Source organism: Salmo salar, chromosome 15 (assembly GCF_965601325.2).
Source record: "Salmo salar chromosome 15, fSalSal1, whole genome shotgun sequence".
Classification (NCBI taxonomy): domain Eukaryota; kingdom Metazoa; phylum Chordata; class Actinopteri; order Salmoniformes; family Salmonidae; genus Salmo; species Salmo salar.
This window is the reverse complement of record NC_138305.1, coordinates 6157501-6180000: the sequence shown is the minus strand read 5'-3', so window position 1 is coordinate 6180000 and position 22500 is coordinate 6157501. Positions and strand designations below refer to the sequence as shown.

Genomic DNA, 22500 nt, shown 5'->3' with positions numbered 1-22500 from the left:
TTGCCTTTCCAGTTGTTCCATTCTCCGTGCAGCCTGCTGCTACAGGTAATTGCCAAAATAGATGAAACACCAACATAAAATGTCTTAAAAGGGCGTTGGACCTCCTCCATCACTATACTAAGAGAGTTGCTGTTTCTAAAAGGACGTATTTGGGTGTTTTTGGAGCCTTTGTTCATATTTTTTTGTCAAGTGATTTGCAGTTTGGGGTGAGTTTCTCAAAAACAAGTGAAATCACTAAAAAGGTGTCTGGGCCCTTCTACAACATTCCATTTACATCAAACATTGAGATTTGGTTGTTAACAAAGAAAATGTCTTCTTTAATAATCCAATCCATCTATCCAGAGTAGACTCACTATCCAGAGTAGACTCACTATCCAGAGTAGACTCAGTATCCAGAGTAGACTCAGTATCCAGAGTAGACTCAGTATCCAGAGTAGACTCAGTATCCAGAGTAGACTCAGTATCCAGAGTAGACTCACTATCCAGAGTAGACTCAGTATCCAGAGTAGACTCAGTATCCAGAGTAGACTCAGTATCCAGAGCAGACTCAGTATCCAGAGTAAACAAACTGAGGTAGGTCTATCTGGATCAACTCTGAGCCATTTCTGCCATGTTGCGTACGAAACAGTTATAAGCCCAAAAATACTGTCGTATGGTGGGTTTTGAAGCTCAAAATATTTACATCTCTCTGACACTTTCATTCTACCGCTGCACCACATGAAGGGATTTAGAAATAAATTAGGACAATGTATAAACAATTCAATAAACCACAGATAGTAGTACTTAGCTCCTCCGGAAAGACAAGTACTCTAACTGGGTCAGGAAGATATGTAGTTTACTCTTGCACAGTTTAGCATAATAGCTAGCTGAGTTTGTGATTTGTGAGTGGTAGGGGGAAGAGTTCTAGGGAAACCCCGCTGTGGAAAGACTATAAACAGGAGGACTACTAGTTATCTCTAAGCCTGAAGGAATGGTGGCACTGAGAAAGAGAACATTGCTGGTGTGTGTGTTTGTCACACAGACTGGCCTTCACTCCCTAATGATAGGCTGAGTGTGTCTGTGTGTGTGTGTGTCAGAGATAGCTGTATTCATAACACACACTGGTCTTGGCCATGTTGTGTTATAATCTCCCCCCGGCACAGCCAGAAGAGGACTGGCCACCCCTCATAGCCTGGTTCCTCTCTAGGTTTCTTCCTAGGTTTTGGCCTTTCTAGGGAGTTTTTCCTAAGCCACCATGCTTCTACACCTGCATTGCTTGCTGTTTGGGGTTTTAGGCTGGGTTTCTGTACAGCACTTTGTGACATCAGCTGATGTAAGAAGGGCTTTATAAAGACATTTGATTGATTGATTGATTGATTGATTGATTGATGGTTGTCAGTCGTAGGAAATACTGCCAGATATACATTATGGGAGACGGGGGGGACTGAGGTGTCTGAGACATAGATATGGTATGTTTTGATTAATATGTGTAATGTTGATAGTATGTGTAACCACCAAATCAACCCCCCCCCCCCCCACATCATCTACTTGCCTCTGCAGGTGTGTAGAGCATCCAGGTAGAAGCGAGCGGGACATGTGGCCACACACACTCCGTGTGGTGTTGTTGTGTGTGCGTGAGTGTTCCGCGGCAGCAGGGCCTCCTCTGGTTTGAGACACCTCAGACAGTCAGAGGCCAGAGGACCTAGACATCTCCTACAAGATGGATGGCAGACTGAGGAGAGAGAGAGAAAACCACTTTAGTCAGACTTCACTCACTCACACTCACACACACACTCACACACACACACACACACACACTCTCACACTCTCACACACACTCATAGGTAGGTAGACTACAGTAGGGGAGATGGTAGGGTGGAGGTGTTAAAGACAAGCGACTCCTGAATACATATTTTACAGATATGTACCGAAATTAACAGAACCATTCTTTTTTTAGTTCCGTTCCACTGTTCCCGACCTGATAAATAAAGTTCTGAACCGGTTCGAACCCCCCAAAAAGTAATGGTTTACATTGTTCCTTTCTGTTCCTTTTAAAACTTCTGAAATCTGCTTTTCTTTTTTTTTTATACATTATCTCAACATTAAATGACTTTACCAATCAGTGCAGAGAGAGCAGTTTGCTATGGAGCAGGCTAGCTATAGAGTTTACATACGCCATGGACAGACAAGTGTAGGGAGTGAGAAGAAAGTTAAATGTTGCAGGTGGGGAGAGAGTGAGAGAAGGTGGAGGAGGAGGCTTGACTTGAAGCGCTGGGTATCTTGTTATGAAATGCATTATCTGATTTTCAGGAGTTGGCTTAACGTTGGACCAACAAGCTTGTGTGTGCAGAGCGGCACCAGAATTAAAAACACGTCTTACGTTTTTTGTAGTTAATAAATCCAACGTTAATTAAATGTGATAACTATAGTATCGGTAACTTGCATTTAAAAAGTTAATTCATTCATTCTCTAATTAAAAATCTCTCCCTAATTTCTGAATCACGCTTGTAACATCAGTAGGTTACAGTAGCCTATGCTTCAGAAAGGCAGGTTTCCTATACATACACTGGCAAATATTTTCAGCTGGCAGGCTGACACTGGAATAAGTTTCTGTCTACTAAATTACGTAAATGTAAACATCATGTAAATGACATTGAAGGCTTTGCAGAGATGCCTTGTTGCATTTTTTTGTGGGACAGGAAAAAAAATGCCAGGAATGTAAAATAACGTTATTAAGCTGTTCCCATGCTTTGAAATAACGGATCTGTTCCTGAACAGTATAGATCAACCATGTCATCACGCAACAGACGTCATCAGAGTTCGCAACAGAACAGTGTACTGCCAACACTCGGTTTGTTGTTTTTATGATATACTTTTCATTAAATCATTTTTTAATCATAGCTAAAGTTTCTGTTTCTACTGATTCCGTGACGCGTTTACGGCTGAGACCGCAAGTTTGTGTCCTGGATTCCTGTTAAGTAGCAGTTAGCTGCTAGCAGATTCCTTTTAAGTAGCAGTTAGCTGCTAGAATATTCCTGTTAAGGGATCAGGCCCCTTTTTCTCCATTTCTCTGAAGCCAGGATATGCATATTATTGGTACCATTTGAAAGAAAACACTTTGCAGTTTGTCGAAATGTTAAAATAATGTAGGAGAATATAACACAATAGTTATGGTAGGAGAAAATCCAAAGAAGAGAGACCATCCTCTTAGAAATGCAAGCAAATTGTAAAATAGCTCCCTGGATGCAATTTTTATGGCTTCCTTAGGGTGTCAGCAGTCTATGTTCAAAGTTTCAGGCTTGTAACTTCAAAAGCTAAGAAGAAATAAGAGTTTTTGTATGAAGACACAGTCTTGAAAATCTGTGTCATCGCGCGCCATGATTTTTTACATTTACATTTTACATTTTATGATGAAGTTACGCACCTGCTAAAATCGGTTTCCTATTGAACATACTTCTTTCCCAAAGATATATTATAGTTTGATTACATTTTAGGCTGTCTGAAGAGTAAATACAAACTTATTTTGACTTGTTGAAACAAAGTTTAGGGGTAGATTTTTGGTTCCTTTCTCTGCAAATTGAACGAGTGGATTACTAAAATCGATGGCGCCAACTATACAGACTTTTTGGAATATAAAAAATGATTGTATCTAACAAAACGACACTACATGTTATAGCTGAGACCCTTTGGATGACAAATCAGAGGAAGATTTTCAAAAAGTAAGTGAATATTTCATCAATGTATGAAACCTGTGCCGGTAGAAAAAATATTCCTCAAACAATCGCATGGCATGTTTTCGCTGTAATAGCTACTGTAAATTGGACAGTGCAGTTAGATTAACAAGAATTGAAGCTTTCAGACGATATAAGACACTTACATGTACCTAAATGTTTAACCGCTATAATAACTATATTTGACTGGAAATTGACCTGCTAGCGGGACACCGATCCCTAAGAAGTTTTAAGTAGCAGTTACTGTAGCTGCTAGCAGATTCCTGTTAAGTAGCAGTTAGCTGCTAGCAATGCTAGCCCACCAGTGTTTTTATCCACGGCTGGAAATCATTTCCACACAATCAAGATGAAGATAAGGTGGATACGGTAGAAAATGGACAGGGATTTGGCTGCCCTAAATACACCATGTTCAAGCATCTTTTGGGAACAGATCCTCTGGCAGTTAGCTCGGCTGCGAGAAAAGGAAAACCTGCTTTTTAAGTACACCGACCTTGCTGTAACCCAGGCAAATCAAATCTCAGTTTTAAATGCCTCCTATACCAAAGCTGTCGGTGAGTTGGGTGGCGTTGATCTGTTCCAATCCAACAAACAGATGTTCAGCTCAACTCCTCGGCCCATGGCAGACTGGACACTCGCAAGGTGTAGGAAATCGGGGAGGCAGTCTGGCCACCTATCTATCTGTGAAAATCCGATCCAGCTATCAAACAGCTATGGTCTGTCTACAATCTGTGCACCAATCAAGGTCCAATTTCACCCAGGAGCCCGTGTCCATGACAACAACTCTCTCCTGCCCACGGTTCAGGTCAACTACTCCAATATTGACACCATCGTCACTCACGTAGGTTTTAACGACCTTCGTTTTAGGCTTTCTGAAAAAACTGCGGGAGGACTACATAACATTTTTAAAGACCCTCGCTTGCACAGGGAAGAGAATAATTATCTTTGGCCCCCTCCTTTGCTACTCGCTTCTATCTTTTTAAAAGAGACGGGGTTCACCCTAACACCAGGGCTTCCAGGATTATTTCCTGCAACATTGCAAACTGTTTTAGAGTCTGACAGTGCTTTTTAGTGGTTCAGTTTTTATTGTTATTCTTTAGTTTTTTATCCTCTTATGTTTGTTGTGTAATAAATATTTCAGTTTTTATTTCCATTGTTTGTATTAGTTTTTTCCTGTGAAGCATATTGTGTTGCATTCCATGTATGAAATGTGCTGTATAAATAAAGCTTGGTTCTGATTCTGTTCCTGTACAAATGTTGTTATTTTCCGGTGTTCGGCACTGTTCCCTGAACTGGTTCCAAACCCTTAGTGCCTTCAGAAAGTTTTCACACCCCTTAACTTTTTCCACATTTTGTTGTACTGCAGCCTGAATTAAAAATGTATTAAATTGAAATTTGTGTCACTTCCCTACCCCATAATGTCAAAGGGGAATTATGTTCTTAGAAAATGTAACACATTTTTTTATAAAATGGGAAGCTAAAATGTCTTGAGTCAATAAGTATTCAACCCCTTTGTTATGGCAAGCCTAAATAATTTCAGTAGTAAAAATGTGCTTAACAAGTCACATAATAAGTTACATGGACTCACTCTGTGTGCAATAATAGTGTATATCATTATTTGTGAATGACTACCTCATCTCTGTATCCCAAACATACAATTATCTGTAAGGTCTCTCAGTCGAGCAGTGAATTTCAAACACAGATTCAACCATAAAGACCAGGGAGGTTTTCCAATGCCTCGCAAAGAAGGGCACCTATTGGTAGATGGGTCAAAATAAAAAGCAGACACTGAATCTCCCTTTGAACATGTGTTTTTTTTTTTTTTTTTACCAAAACATGATGAAGTTGTATTTTTAGCTGATATGGGAATGAATACCCAAGCAGTATTATCAAACAGCTATAATGTTTTAGGATACTGTAACGCGGGTTGTATAAAGGGGACCAAGGCGCAGCGTGTAGAGTGCTCATATGAATAAAAACACTAAAACGAAAACAACAAAACGACCGACAACAGTTCCGTCAGGTGACATACACTAAACAGAAAACAACTACCCACAAAACCCCAGGAAGAAAAACCCCTACTTAAATATGATCTCCAATCAGAGGCAACGAGTATCAGCTGCCTCCAATTGGAGATCAACCCAAACAACCCCAACATAGAAATACAAAAACTAGAACTAAAACATAGAAATAGAAAACATAGAAAAACCCCAAACACCCCCTGTCACGCCCTGACCTACTCTACTATAGAAAATGACATCTTACTAGGGTCAGGACGTGACAGATACACTGGTATGTATACAAATATTTGCCAGGGCATCTTAAAAAAAAAAGGGATTATTACACATGGAGATGTGGAATGCTGAAAAGGCCAGCTAGCTTGCTATGTTTTTATCCAGGCTGCCAGCTATCCAGGCTGCCAGCTAGCTACTACTAGCAAGAGAAAGCGACTCTTCCTTGCTTTCACAAAATGAAAATACAAAAATAATCGTCCCCTTGTGAATGGGACTGGAACCCGGCGAGGACATCATGACACCAAAAGGTATCCCCTACTCCAAAAATGATTTTAGTATTTTCATTTTTGCAGGCACAAAGTTTGTAGTAACCATAAGCCCAACTCAAGCCCTAAACCCCTAAACTCTAACTACTCTAGAGGAAGGCTCTTACTGTGGCAGGTCTGTTCCTGGTGGTACAGCCCTTCTCCGCAGGCCTCCAGACACTGGCCCTGGTGTAGGGACAGTCCCTGGGAACAGAGGGTACACTGGGACACAGAGGGGCCGGAGCAGGACCAGCAGGAGCTGTGACAGGCTGAGAGTGAATAGGTCAGAGGTCAATCACACTGTTGGAGCCAATCAGGACTCGGCTAGTTTCAACATTATAAAAACGTTGTAAGGGCTAGGTTCAAGTTTCAAGTTTTTATTGTAACGTTAAATGTACAGTGAAATGCCTTTCTTGCTATCCAGAAAGTGCAGGTTTTTGTTCCTACCCACCATGAACAAAAACCTGATTCACTAAATCAATTAATGCATTGATGAGTTGATTAGTTGAAGCAGGTATGTTAGTGCTGGGCTAGGACATAAGCCTGCCATGAGGACACAAGGGCTATAAACTATGTGCAGGTTTTGGTATAGCCCAGCACTAATACTGAAACAGTATGAGTATGAGAGGTATTCATGTAAACTCTGTGAGGAGTTGCTTACCTCTGCAGCGGCCATGGTCGTCTATGTAATGCTGTTCTGGACAGTGGGAAATACATTTCCCATGATGCATAGCAGAGCCCTGGGGGCAGCTCGTGCACTTGGGGTTGTCAGGGTAACAGGTAGCACAGGACGAATCACACGCTGTGGGGATGACACACACACACACACACACACACACACACACACACACACACACACATTATACTATTTAACCATTTTAAATGTATCTACAATTTAATGTTTTAATAACGCAGTTTAAATTTACTGCTCAATTGCATATGTGTGAGATATATTCTTGGTCACTTATAAAGGGGCTTTCACACACAAATTGGTTTGGAGCGTTTTTTCCCCCCAGCTTGGGTTCCTTTGGACTGGTGTGAACACTCTATCTGCACTCAGGAGGGCACTGAACAACGTGGTACCGTGGTGCGGTTCGCTGCAGGTGAGCATGCAGTCCAGACCAAACACAGGAAAAGAACCAGAGTGGCACAGTATGATTGGTTGTTTGACTGATCACATGCAGCACACAGCATCATAACCTGTTATGGCTGAAACATTGTGTGAGTAGCAGCTCCTTTCTGAGCTCATCCGATACAGATTCGATTAGGGGAGACGGGGGATGTACCAGGGATATAGACTACTGAATATAGTTTATTCAAGTCACCGTTTTTGGAAGACCAAAACGAAAGTGAAAACGAAAGACTGGGACACACAAGTAATGCTTTATGATGCTCATAGATGGATTTAACATGAGTTTTAGTTTGTTTGACATTTGGCTAACATTAATAATATGCATGTCAATCTATTACTGGCTCCAAGTGGAGGAGAGATTGACTTCATCACTACTTGTATTTGTGAGAGGTATTGACATGTTGAATGCACTCATGCATACCCAACATGCCACAAGAGGTTTCTTCACAGTCCCCGAGTCCAGAACAGACTATGGGAGGTACACAGTCCTACATAGAGCCATGACTACATGGAACTCTATTCCACATCAAGTAACAGATGCAAGCAGTGGAATCAGTTTTAATAAACAGATAAAAATACACCTTATGGAACAGCGGGGACTTTGAAGCAACACACATACAGACACATGCTTACACACACACACATCGTAACATACACACTATATACACACGTACACACCACAGGAGGTTGGTGGCACCTTAATTGGGGAGAACGTGCTCGTGGTAATGACTGCAGCAGAACTAGTGGAATGCACCAAATACATCAAACCTATGGTTTCCAGGTGTTTGATGCCATTTCATTTGTAACTGTGAGGAACGGCGCTGGGAGACGAGAAGCAGGTACAGGGAGAACATTTAATAAGCAATGGACATGGAACAGAACAGGACAGGACAGCGTCTGGACAAGGGAAGAAATAACGACATGAATGCTAACACAGGGAACAAACGGGAAAGTATACAGAAATAGGAAAGGCAATCAACAAAGGGAAGGAGTCCAGGCGAGTCCAATGAGCGCTGCTGTGTGTAATGATAGTGACAGGTGTGCGCAATGAAGGGCAGCCTGGCGCCCTCAAAAGCGCCAGAGAGGGAGAGCAGGGGCAGGTGTGACAGCGCCGTTCCAGCCATTATCCGCTTAGCACACTCCTGTGGTACACCTGGATGTTGTATTGTAGATACAATACATGGTAGTAGAGTAGAGGCCTGAAGAAACACACGTAATGTGTTGTGAATGTGTTGTAATGTTATTAAAATTGTAGAACTGCTTTAATTTTGAAGGACCTCAGGAAGAGTAGCTGCTGCCTTGGCAGGAACTAATGGGGATCCATAATAAACCCCAGGAAGAGTAGCTGCTGCTTTGGCAGGAACTAATGGGGATCCATAATAAACCCCAGGAAGAATAGCTGCTGCCTTGGCAGGAACTAATGGGGATCCATAATAAACCCCAGGATGTGGGGTTTATAATAAACCCCATGTTGCTATAGCTACTATAATAGTCTTAGGTTATATATCCATGTTGCTATAGCTACTATAATAGTCTTAGGTTATATATCCATGTTGCTATAACTACTATAATAGTCTTAGGTTATATATCCATGTTGCTATAACTACTATAATAGTCTTAGGTTATATATCCATGTTGCTATTGCTACTATAATAGTCTTAGGTTATATCTCCATGTTTCTATAGCTACTATAATATTCTTAGGTTATATCTCCATGTTTCTATAGCTACTATAATAGTCTTAGGTTATATCTCCATGTTTCTATAGCTACTATAATATTCTTAGGTTATATCTCCATGTTTCTATAGCTACTATAATAGTCTTAGGTTATATCTCCATGTTTCTATAGCTACTATAATAGTCTTAGGTTATATCTCCATGTTTCTATAGCTACTATAATATTCTTAGGTTATATCTCCATGTTTCTATAGCTACTATAATAGTCTTAGGTTATATCTCCATGTTTCTATAGCTACTATAATAGTCTTAGGTTATATCTCCATGTTGCTATAGCTACTATAATAGTCTTAGGTTATATATCCATGTTGCTATAGCTACTATAATAGTCTTAGGTTATATATCCATGTTTCTATAGCTACTATAATAGTCTTAGGTTATATCTCCATGTTTCTATAGCTACTATAATAGTCTTAGGTTATATCTCCATGTTTCTATAGCTACTATAATAGTCTTAGGTTATATCTCCATGTTTCTATAGCTACTATAATAGTCTTAGGTTATATCTCCATGTTTCTATAGCTACTATAATAGTCTTAGGTTATATCTCCATGTTTCTATAGCTACTATAATAGTCTTAGGTTATATCTCCATGTTTCTATAGCTACTATAATAGTCTTAGGTTATATCTCCATGTTTCTATAGCTACTATAATAGTCTTAGGTTATATCTCCATGTTTCTATAGCTACTATAATAGTCTTAGGTTATATCTCCATGTTGCTATAGCTACTATAATAGTCTTAGGTTATATATCCATGTTGCTATAGCTACTATAATAGTCTTAGGTTATATATCCATGTTTCTATAGCTACTATAATAGTCTTAGGTTATATCTCCATGTTTCTATAGCTACTATAATAGTCTTAGGTTATATCTCCATGTTTCTATAGCTACTATAATAGTCTTAGGTTATATCTCCATGTTTCTATAGCTACTATAATAGTCTTAGGTTATATCTCCATGTTTCTATAGCTACTATAATAGTCTTAGGTTATATCTCCATGTTTCTATAGCTACTATAATAGTCTTAGGTTATATCTCCATGTTTCTATAGCTACTATAATAGTCTTAGGTTATATCTCCATGTTTCTATAGCTACTATAATAGTCTTAGGTTATATCTCCATGTTTCTATAGCTACTATAATAGTCTTAGGTTATATCTCCATGTTGCTATAGCTACTATAATAGTCTTAGGTTATATATCCATGTTGCTATAGCTACTATAATAGTCTTAGGTTATATATCCATGTTTCTATAGCTACTATAATAGTCTTAGGTTATATCTCCATGTTTCTATAGCTACTATAATAGTCTTAGGTTATATCTCCATGTTTCTATAGCTACTATAATAGTCTTAGGTTATATCTCCATGTTTCTATAGCTACTATAATAGTCTTAGGTTATATCTCCATGTTTCTATAGCTACTATAATAGTCTTAGGTTATATCTCCATGTTTCTATAGCTACTATAATAGTCTTAGGTTATATCTCCATGTTTCTATAGCTACTATAATAGTCTTAGGTTATATCTCCATGTTTCTATAGCTACTATAATAGTCTTAGGTTATATCTCCATGTTGCTATAGCTACTATAATAGTCTTAGGTTATATATCCATGTTGCTATAGCTACTATAATAGTCTTAGGTTATATATCCATGTTTCTATAGCTACTATAATAGTCTTAGGTTATATCTCCATGTTTCTATAGCTACTATAATAGTCTTAGGTTATATCTCCATGTTTCTATAGCTACTATAATAGTCTTAGGTTATATCTCCATGTTTCTATAGCTACTATAATAGTCTTAGGTTATATCTCCATGTTTCTATAGCTACTATAATAGTCTTAGGTTATATCTCCATGTTTCTATAGCTACTATAATAGTCTTAGGTTATATCTCCATGTTTCTATAGCTACTATAATAGTCTTAGGTTATATCTCCATGTTTCTATAGCTACTATAATAGTCTTAGGTTATATCTCCATGTTTCTATAGCTACTATAATAGTCTTAGGTTATATCTCCATGTTTCTATAGCTACTATAATAGTCTTAGGTTATATCTCCATGTTTCTATAGCTACTATAATAGTCTTAGGTTATATCTCCATGTTTCTATAGCTACTATAATAGTCTTAGGTTATATCTCCATGTTTCTATAGCTACTATAATAGTCTTAGGTTATATCTCCATGTTTCTATAGCTACTATAATAGTCTTAGGTTATATCTCCATGTTTCTATAGCTACTATAATAGTCTTAGGTTATATCTCCATGTTTCTATAGCTACTATAATAGTCTTAGGTTATATCTCCATGTTTCTATAGCTACTATAATAGTCTTAGGTTATATCTCCATGTTTCTATAGCTACTATAATAGTCTTAGGTTATATCTCCATGTTTCTATAGCTACTATAATATTCTTAGGTTATATCTCCATGCTGCTATAACTACTATAATAGTCTTAGGTTATATATCCATGTTGCTATAGCTACTATAATAGTCTTAGGTTATATCTCCATGTTTCTATAGCTACTATAATAGTCTTAGGTTATATCTCCATGTTTCTATAGCTACTATAATAGTCTTAGGTTATATCTCCATGTTTCTATAGCTACTATAATAGTCTTAGGTTATATCTCCATGTTTCTATAGCTACTATAATAGTCTTAGGTTATATCTCCATGTTTCTATAGCTACTATAATAGTCTTAGGTTATATCTCCATGTTTCTATAGCTACTATAATAGTCTTAGGTTATATCTCCATGTTTCTATAGCTACTATAATAGTCTTAGGTTATATCTCCATGTTTCTATAGCTACTATAATAATCTTAGGTTATATCTCCATGTTTCTATAACTACTATAATAGTCTTAGGTTATATCTCCATGTTTCTATAGCTACTATAATAGTCTTAGGTTATATCTCCATGTTTCTATAGCTACTATAATATTCTTAGGTTATATCTCCATGTTTCTATAGCTACTATAATAGTCTTAGGTTATATCTCCATGTTTCTATAGCTACTATAATAGTCTTAGGTTATATATCCATGTTTCTATAGCTACTATAATAGTCTTAGGTTATATATCCATGTTGCTATAGCTACTATAATAGTCTTAGGTTATATCTCCATGTTTCTATAGCTACTATAATAGTCTTAGGTTATATCTCCATGTTTCTATAGCTACTATAATATTCTTAGGTTATATCTCCATGTTTCTATAGCTACTATAATAGTCTTAGGTTATATCTCCATGTTTCTATAGCTACTATAATAGTCTTAGGTTATATCTCCATGTTTCTATAGCTACTATAATAGTCTTAGGTTATATCTCCATGTTTCTATAGCTACTATAATAGTCTTAGGTTATATCTCCATGTTTCTATAGCTACTATAATAGTCTTAGGTTATATCTCCATGTTTCTATAGCTACTATAATAGTCTTAGGTTATATCTCCATGTTTCTATAGCTACTATAATAGTCTTAGGTTATATCTCCATGTTTCTATAGCTACTATAATAGTCTTAGGTTATATATCCATGTTGCTATAGCTACTATAATATGTATATATATTCCCTCATCCCCCATGGGCCCTGGTTAAAATGAGTGCACTAAATAGGGAATAGGGGCCCTGGTTAAAATGAGTGCATTATATAGGGAATAGGGGCCCTGGTTAAAATGAGTGCACAAAATAGAGAATAGGGGCCCTGGTTAAAATGAGTGGACTAAATAGGGAATAGGGTGCTTTTTGGGACACAAGTCCTCACTCAGCTCAATGACTAGAAGGGATTTATTTTTACTGAGTTCTACCACTCTTTTCCATCTTTTTCTTTCAAATGAGAAACAATTGATATTCATGTGGTTTATTTAAGGAGATGTGGATCCTCATTAAGATTGCAATAAGGTATAATTAAAAACAGTTTGTTTTGTTTTGGTTGTTATAAACAGTGTGTGGAGTGCTGACTAGCCACTTTACTCATGTGGGGGAGGCTGACTACGCTCTGGTGGGTTACAGAGAAGAAAAGCGAAGTGAACAAAATCTTCACCGCTAGTTCACTTCATATGAAAACTATATGTGGTACACACTAGGCCCTAAGCCAGGGATGGGCAACTTTGATAGGGGTGGGGGCCTAAAAAAAAAATTGAACTCATCATGAGGGGCCGCAGTGGCTCGTGGGTCTGGGTACCATCGTCAATACCCCACCACCCTAAGAGCATCTTAGCAACTCCCCTCGTGACAGAGAGAAGAAGAAAACATGTTTTAAAGTGCAGTTAGCCATCCCTGCCCTGAACCTTATAAAACACAAACTGTAATAGTAATTTTCCTTGCAGTCAAACATGATGCACCTACATTTGTTGGAAAAACAAGTCTTTGACAAATACATTCCAGTGAGATATTATAATTTTGTGTCACCTCTACCAAAAACAAAGATGAGGAAAATGGCTTTAAGAGCCGTTTTAAGAACAGTAACTACAGAATTTAAATAACTCAATATGGCCGCCGGTCAACTCACCACGGAACGTTGTCCTAAACCAATGGGAGTGTCAGTTGCAGTTATGCTCACCATAACATGTTCTAGTCATTCTGATTTGATGAGCAGGATTCCTGGCATATGGGGCGGCAGGTAGCCTAGTGGTTAGAGCATTGGGCCAATAACCGGAAGGTTGCTGGATCGAATCCCCGAGCTGACAAGATAAAAATCTGTCGTTCTGGCCCTGAGCAAGGCAGTTAATCCACTGTTCCCTGGGTGATGTGGATGTCGATTAAGGCAGCCCCCAGCACCTCTCTGATGCAGAGGGGTTGCATTAAATGTGGAAGACCCATTTCAGCTGAATACATTCAGTTGGACAACTGACTAGGTATCCCCCTTTCCCTAGTACTGGTGTAAAAAGTAATTTCAATGGAGATTCTCAATTGACCATGTTTTTTTTGTTCTAAGATAAGGCTTAATCTGTGTCTGGGAAACTGTCCCAATGGATTCTGAGCTCACCATAACAGGTTCCTTGTTGTGTGTAGTAGCCTGGGTCACAGTCTGGGACACAGAGTCCATCTCTGAGGAGGTGAGACGGATCAGAACACCACACACAGTCCTGCTGGCTCGGCCCTGAGCACACTGAACAGGATGCATGACAACCTGGGGGAGAGATAGAGAGAAGAATAAAGAGAGAGAGGGAGGGTAAGAGAGAGAGAGTGAGAGAGAGAGAGTGAGAGAGAGAGAGGGGTGAGAAAGAGAGGGGGGTGAGAAAGAGAAAGGAAAAATATAAATATGGAAGAGATCATACACTGGATATACTGTAGGATATACTGTAGGATATACTGTGGGATATACCGTAGGATATACCGTAGGATCTACCGTAGGATATACCGTAGGATATACTGTAGGATATACTGTGGGATATACCGTAGGATATACCGTAGGATCTACTGTAGGATCTACTGTAGGATCTACTGTAGGATATACTGTAGGATCTACCGTAGGATATACTGTAGGATATACTGTAGGATATACCGTAGGATCTACTGTAGGATCTACTGTAGGATATACTGTAGGATCTACTGTAGGATATACTGTAGGATCTACCGTAGGATATACTGTAGGATATACCGTAGAATATACTGTAGGATCTACCGTAGGATCTACCGTAGGATATACTGTAGGATATACCGTAGAATATACCGTAGGATCTACTGTAGGATCTACTGTAGGATCTACTGTAGGATATACTGTGGGATATACCATAGGATATACCGTAGGATATACCGTAGGATCTACTGTAGGATGTACTGTAGGATATACCGTAGGATATACTGTAGGATCTACTGTAGGATCTACTGTAGGATATACCGTAGGATATACTGTAGGATCTACTGTAGGATCTGCTGTAGGATATACTGTAGGATCTACTGTAGGATATACCGTAGGATCTACTGTAGGATCTACTGTAGGATCTACTGTAGGATATACTGTAGGATCTACCGTAGGATATACCGTAGGATCTACTGTAGGATACACTGTAGGATATACCGTAGGATCTACTGTAGGATACACTGTAGGATATACTGTACATTCAGCATCTAAAGGGTTAATCCACACCTGCCCCTAACTCAGTGGATATACAGTAGGAAATACTGTACATTCAGCATCTAAAGGGTTAATCCACACATGCCCCTAACTCAGTGGATATACTGTAGGATAAACTGTAGGATATACTGCAGAATATACTGCACAAACTTTCCAAACTTTCTTTCTTTCTTTCTTTCTTTCTTTCTTTCTTTCTTTCTTTCTTTCTTTCTTTCTTTCTTTCTTTCTTTCTTTCTTTCTTTCTTTCTTTCTTTCTTTCTTTCTTTCTTTCTTTCTCTCTTTCACTCTCTCGGAAGACTTGAGCCCTAGGACCATGCCTCAGGACTACCTGGCCTGATGACTCCTTGTTGTCCCCCGTCCACCTGGTCGTGCTGCTGCTCCAGTTTCAACTGTTCTGCCTGCGGCTAAGGAGTCCTGACCTGTTCACCGGACTTGCTACATGTCCCAGACCTGCTGTTTTCAACTCTTTGGAGACAGCAGGAGCGGTAGAGATACTCTGAATGATCGGCTATGAAAAGCCAACTGACATTTACTCCTGAGGTGCTGACCTGTTGCACCGTCATCAACCACTGTGATTATTATTATTTGACCCTGCTGGTCATCTATGAACATTTGAACATTTTGGCCATGTTCTGTTATAATCTCCACACGGCACAGCGAGAAGAGGACTGGCCACCCCTCATAGCCTGGTTCCTCTCTAGGTTTCTTCCTTGGTTCTGGCCTTTCTAGGGAGTTTTTCCTAGCCACCGTGCTTCTACATCGGCATTGCTTGCTGTTTGGGGTTTTAGGCTGGGTTTCTGTACAGCACTTTGTGACATCAGCTGATGTAAGAAGGGCTTTATAAATAAATGTGCCTGATTGATTGATTCAGCATCTAGATCATGTGTCAAAATCATTCCACGAAGGGACAAGTGGCTGCTGGTTTTCGCTCCTCCCTTGTACTTGATTGATGAATTAAGGTCACTAATTAGTTAGGATATCACCTCACCTGATTGTCTAGGTCAAAAACCCGCAGACACTCGGCCCTTCGTGGAATGAGTTTGACACCCCTGATCTAAAGTGTTAATTATAATCCATAGAATCATTCACATTTTCTGTTGCTGCAGGATTATTTTCCTGCTGTAGCAAACTGGCTCAAATTAAGACCCTACATCTGTAGGCAGAAGGTCTGTCTGGTGAACCAAACCAGGAAGAGAAACATAACCTCTGTCTGGATGGGGAACCAAACCAGGAAGAGAAACATAACCTCTGTCTGAATGGTGAACCAAACCAGGAGGAGAAACAGAACCTCTGTCTGGATGGTGAACCAAACCAGGAGGAGAAACAGAACCTCTGTCTGGATGGTGAACCAAACCAGGAAGAGAAACAGAACCTCTGTCTGGATGGTGAACCAAACCAGGAAGAGAAACAGAACCTCTGTCTGGATGGTGAACCAAACCAGGAAGAGAAACAGAACCTCTGTCTGGATGGTGAACCAAACCAGGAAGAGAAACAGAACCTCTGTCTGGATGGTGAACCAAACCAGGAAGAGAAACAGAACCTCTGTCTGGATGGTGAACCAAACCAGGAAGAGAAACAGAACCTCTGTCTGGATGGTGAACCAAACCAGGAAGAGAAACAGAACCTCTGTCTGGATGGTGAACCAAACCAGGAAGAGAAACAGAACCTCTGTCTGGATGGTGAACCAAACCAGGAAGAGAAACAGAACCTCTGTCTGGATGGTGAACCAAACCAGGAGGAGAAACAGAACCTCTGTCTGGATGGTGAACCAAACCAGGAAGAGAAACAGAACCTCTGTCTGGATGGTGAACCAAACCAGGAAGAGAAACAGAACCTCTGTCTGGATGGTGAACCAAACCAGGAAGAGAAACAGAACCTCTGTCTGGATGGTGAACCAAACCAGGAAGAGAAACAGAACCAGAGGTCACTTACTGGGGGGGGGGGGGGGGGGGCTTATTAAACTATGTGCATATGTATGTGTGACTATAAATCTTTGTATGTGAATAGCATTTTAAGGGGTAAGTCCTTGGCTGTGACCCCACTCTCAGATTTCCAGTTCACACACTTAACCAGGCAAGTCAGTTAACAACAAATTCTTATTTACATTGACGGAACAGTGGGTTAACTGCCTTGTTCCGGGGCAGAACAACAGATGTATATCTTGTCAGCTCAGGGATTCAATCTAGCAACCTTCCCGGTTACTGGACCAACGCTCTAACCACTAGGCTACCTGCCGCCCCATAGTGCAATGTGGAAATAGGCCAGTTCTGAGAGGGAGAGACAGCAGGGCAGTAGTTGATTCTAGTAAAGCCAGAGACTTCATAAACCGGGTGTGAAGGAAGGAGACCTCTGGGGACCAAATGCAGACAGAGCAATGCAGAGATTCCTCCAAGAAAACACACACACACACACACACACACACACACACACACACACACACACACACACACACACACACACACACACACACACACACACACACACACACCACACACACACACACACAGTCCCCATTATGTGTGAAAAGTTTATCTAAGCTGGAAATCATGACAGTTTGAGGTACCGCAAAGGAAGGATAGTGATGACGCTCATTGACATTGTTGCAAGTATGTGGACTAACCAATCAAGAAGAGGAATCTCCAGCTGTGAACTCTATAGAACGTTCCAGAGAACCACGGTGAATGTGACTGAACATCAAATGTTGAAATAGTAAAACGTTTTAACCAATTTGGAATTTTGACAACATTACCATCATATCAACGCAACCCTAAATCGCTTTGGCAACAGTAGGCATCAATCAAGTCACTTGCCAATAATGTTGCGCACAACGTTGAATACAACGTTTGAAAGGTCTATCTTTCTAATCAACACAGTCAAAGTTAACATTAAACCTTAGACACCTTCAAATTGACCAATTTATAGGCATGCCCAATGTAGGAATCTGTTTTTAACAATGTGACGTTGCGCTCCAAAAGGGATAACTTGAAATAACATGCTGTAAGTCATTACATAATGGACAGAAGAAAAAAAACATATTTATTTATTGGCCTAGTGGTTAGAAGTATTTAGACATGTCATGTGAAATAGGCCTCAGGTGAAATCATTGTTAAATGCGTAAGAGAGAAGGCCTGCTGTTTCATGTAGGTCTAGATTAGTTACGGGTTTGATCATTTCAAAACAGAAATAACAAAACATTATTTTAAGCAATTGCATGTGGAGCAGGACCACTGACTCACTACATTGTTCTATTAACCAGACAGCTGCATGTGGAGCAGGACCCACTGACTCACTACATTGTTCTATTATCCAGACAGCTGCATGTGGAGCAGGACCCACTGACTCACTACATTGTTCTATTATCCAGACAGCTGCATGTGGAGCAGGACCCACTGACTCACTACATTGTTCTATTATCCAGACAGCTGCATGTGGAGCAGGACCCACTGACTCACTACATTGTTATATTATCCAGACAGCTGCATGTGGAGCAGGACCCACTGACTCACTACATTGTTCTATTATCCAGACAGCTGCATGTGGAGCAGGACCACTGACTCACTACATTGTTCTATTATCCAGACAGCTGCATGTGGAGCAGGACCCACTGACTCACTACATTGTTCTATTATCCAGACAGCTGCATGTGGAGCAGGACCACTGACTCACTACATTGTTCTATTATCCAGACAGCTGCATGTGGAGCAGGACCACTGACTCACTACATTGTTCTATTATCCAGACAGCTGCATGTGGAGCAGGACCACTGACTCACTACATTGTTCTATTATCCAGACAGCTGCATGTGGAGCAGGACGACTGACTCACTACATTGTTCTATTATCCAGACAGCTGCATGTGGAGCAGGACGACTGACTCACTACATTGTTCTATTATCCAGACAGCTGCATGTGGAGCAGGACCCACTGACTCACTACATTGTTCTATTATCCAGACAGCTGCATGTGGAGCAGGACCACTGACTCACTACATTGTTCTATTATCCAGACAGCTGCATTGTGGAGCAGGACCCACTGACTCACTACATTGTTCTATTATCCAGACAGCTGCATGTGGAGCAGGACCACTGACTCACTACATTGTTCTATTATCCAGACAGCTGCATGTGGAGCAGGACCCACTGACTCACTACATTGTTCTATTATCCAGACAGCTGCATGTGGAGCAGGACCCACTGACTCACTACATTGTTCTATTATCCAGACAGCTGCATGTGGAGCAGGACCCACTGACTCACTACATTGTTCTATTATCCAGACAGCTGCATGTGGAGCAGGACACCACTGACTCACTACATTGTTCTATTATCCAGACAGCTGCATGTGGAGCAGGTCCCACTGACTCACTACATTGTTCTATTATCCAGACAGCTGCATGTGGAGCAGGAACCACTGACTCACTACATTGTTCTATTAACCAGACAGCTGCATGTGGAGCAGGACCCACTGACTCACTACATTGTTCTATTATCCAGACAGCTGCATGTGGAGCAGGACCCACTGACTCACTACATTGTTCTATTATCAAGACAGCTGCATGTGGAGCAGGAACCACTGACTCACTACATTGTTCTATTAACCAGACAGCTGCATGTGGAGCAGGACCCACTGACTCACTACATTGTTCTATTATCCAGACAGCTGCATGTGGAGCAGGACCCACTGACTCACTACATTGTTCTATTATCCAGACAGCTGCATGTGGAGCAGGTCCCACTGACTCACTACATTGTTCTATTATCCAGACAGCTGCATGTGGAGCAGGACCCACTGACTCACTACATTGTTCTATTATCAAGACAGCTGCATGTGGAGCAGGAACCACTGACTCACTACATTGTTCTATTAACCAGACAGCTGCATGTGGAGCAGGACCCACTGACTCACTACATTGTTCTATTATCCAGACAGCTGCATGTGGAGCAGGACCCACTGACTCACTACATTGTTCTATTATCCAGACAGCTGCATGTGGAGCAGGTCCCACTGACTCACTACATTGTTCTATTATCCAGACAGCTGCTGGTCACTCTGAAATGATGTGGACAGCTCATGAGGACTCCTAAATATCTGTTGACTGTAATGGACTCTAATGTCTAAAGACTCTTCATACATAGCTTTTATTTGTACCCATGAGAGTAAAAAAAAGAAGTAAAATGTCTCTTCTCAGCACTTACAATCAATTTTCTACTCTGAGATGCTTTTTGTGGATACAGGCCCAGGCCTCCACTCAGCCTTTGTCCATCCAGCCAGCCTGCAGCTTTACTTACAAAGCCTCATCTAAGGAAATAATTGAAGCTGATGAAAAATGTTGAAGAAAAACAAGCTTATATTTTGGGTTCTCATGGAGAGTGACAGTTGAACTAAGCTCATGAGGCATTTAGAAGTTATATTCTTCAAGAATCAATGGATATACAGTACCAGCCAAAAGTTTGGATACACCTACTCATTCAAGGGTTTTTCTCTATTTTTCACTATTTTCTACATTGTAGAATAATAGTGAAGACATCAAAACGATGTAAATAACACATATGGAATCATGTAGTAACCAGAAAAGTGTTAAACAAATCCCCCCCCAAAATTGTACTACTATCCCCAAGTTTGGAAGGAGGCCCATGTACTCCCCCTTCACAAAGGTGGTGACCCTTGTGACCTAAACAATTATAGGCCTATTTCTAAACATTCTTGTCTAGCTAAAATATTAGAATCCTCGATTAATTCTCGACTAGGAACTTTGAAATGTATTATAAATGTACATCAGTCAGGTTTCAGACCAGGTCATAGCACTATCTCTGCTGCACCCCTAGTTATAAATGATGTGTTAACTGTATGGATAAAGGACAACATTTTGCTACCCTCTTCATTGACCTGTCAAAGGCTTTCAATGCTGTTGATCACTCACTGCTAATTCAGAGCCTTGCCTCAATTGACCTAGACCAGGCTGCGTGTAAACTGGTTTAAAAACGACTTGAAAGATACAACTCTACTGAACACTACTGTATCTACTGATGGGGTTAAATCAGGTTTCCTGTATATTAAGAAAGGTGTCCCGCAGGGGTCGATTCTGGGTCCTGTATTTTTTTTTTACTGTTTACGTTAACAATATCGAATATCTGTAAAACAAATGTAACCTGCACTTGTATCCCGATGATACTGTTGTGTATTCTATTGACCCCACGGTTGACCAGGCTCTATCTGAACTACAGTCTGCCTTCATTGTATTACAAAAACATTTTATTGACCTAAATATAGTACTGAATGCAGGTAAAACTAAGTATATTTTGTTCTCTATGGCGGATAAAAATAACTCTGACGATTTAAGCATATGTACTTTGGATGGTGTCCTTATTGATCGTGTCCCTGTTTACAAATATCTGGGCATCTGGATAGATGAAAAGCTGTCTTTTAAAAAAGCATATTGATGAGTTAATTAAAAAGCAGAGAATAAAAATGGGCTTCTTCTATAGAAATAGGTCAGGCCTCTCACTAAGTAGTAGGAGAAGAGGTGAGAGGAGAAGAGGGGATGAGGAGATGATGAGAGGAGAGGAGAAGAGGTGAGAGGAGAGGACGAGAGGAGAAGAGGAGAAGAGGTGAGAGCAGAGGATGAGAGGAGTGGAGAAGAGGTGAGAGGAGATGATGAGAGGAGTGGAGAAGAGGTGAGAGGAGAGGAGAGGATGAGAGGAGTGGAGAAGAGGTGAGAGGAGAGGACAAGAGGAGAAGAGGAGAAGAGGTGAGAGGAGAGGATGAGAGGAGTGGAGAAGAGGTGAGAGGATAGGATGAGAGGAGTGGAGAAGAGGTGAGAGGAGAGGGGATGAGGAGAGGATGAGAGGGGAGGATGAGAGGAGAGGATGAGAGGAGAGGGAGAAGAGGGAATGAGAGGAGAAGATGGGATGATGAGAGGATGAGGAGAGGAGAAGAGGGGATGAGGAGAGAATGAGAGGAGAGGAGAAGAGGGGATGAGGAGAGGATGAGATGAGATGAAAGGAGAGGAGAAGAGGGGAGGAGAAGCGGGGATGAGGAGAGGATGAGATGAGAGGAGAAGAGGGGAGGGGAGAGGAGAAGAGGGGATGAGGAGGGGAGAATGAGGTTCCTTTGCATCCTCCCCCCTTCCTCCTCTAGTCTTCCTCTGACCTCCCTCCTCCTCCCCCTCCCTCCTCCTCCCCCTCCATCCCCCCCACTCTTGAGTTATGCCAGAGGCATCTGAGAGGGTACCCCTCCATGGGGAGGGTTAGGGGGGGTCCGGGGGTCATGGCACCCTTAAAAAATGTGTACACAAAAAA

The 22500-nt window shown here is 40.6% G+C and overlaps 1 protein-coding gene across 2 annotated transcripts in view; it reads right to left on the bottom strand.

Moving 5' to 3' along the window:
- fras1 (Fraser extracellular matrix complex subunit 1) overlaps positions 1–22500 on the bottom strand; it is a 359498-nt gene that overhangs the window by 168572 nt on the left and 168426 nt on the right. For both annotated transcript variants that reach the window (XM_082961570.1, XM_082961571.1), the window contains exons 14-17: positions 14112–14255; positions 6908–7048; positions 6375–6515; positions 1532–1711 (exon numbers count right to left, since the gene is read on the bottom strand). In XM_082961570.1, coding sequence (XP_082817696.1) covers positions 1532–1711; positions 6375–6515; positions 6908–7048; positions 14112–14255 — 606 coding nt within the window. The remainder of the gene's footprint in view (positions 1–1531; positions 1712–6374; positions 6516–6907; positions 7049–14111; positions 14256–22500) is intronic.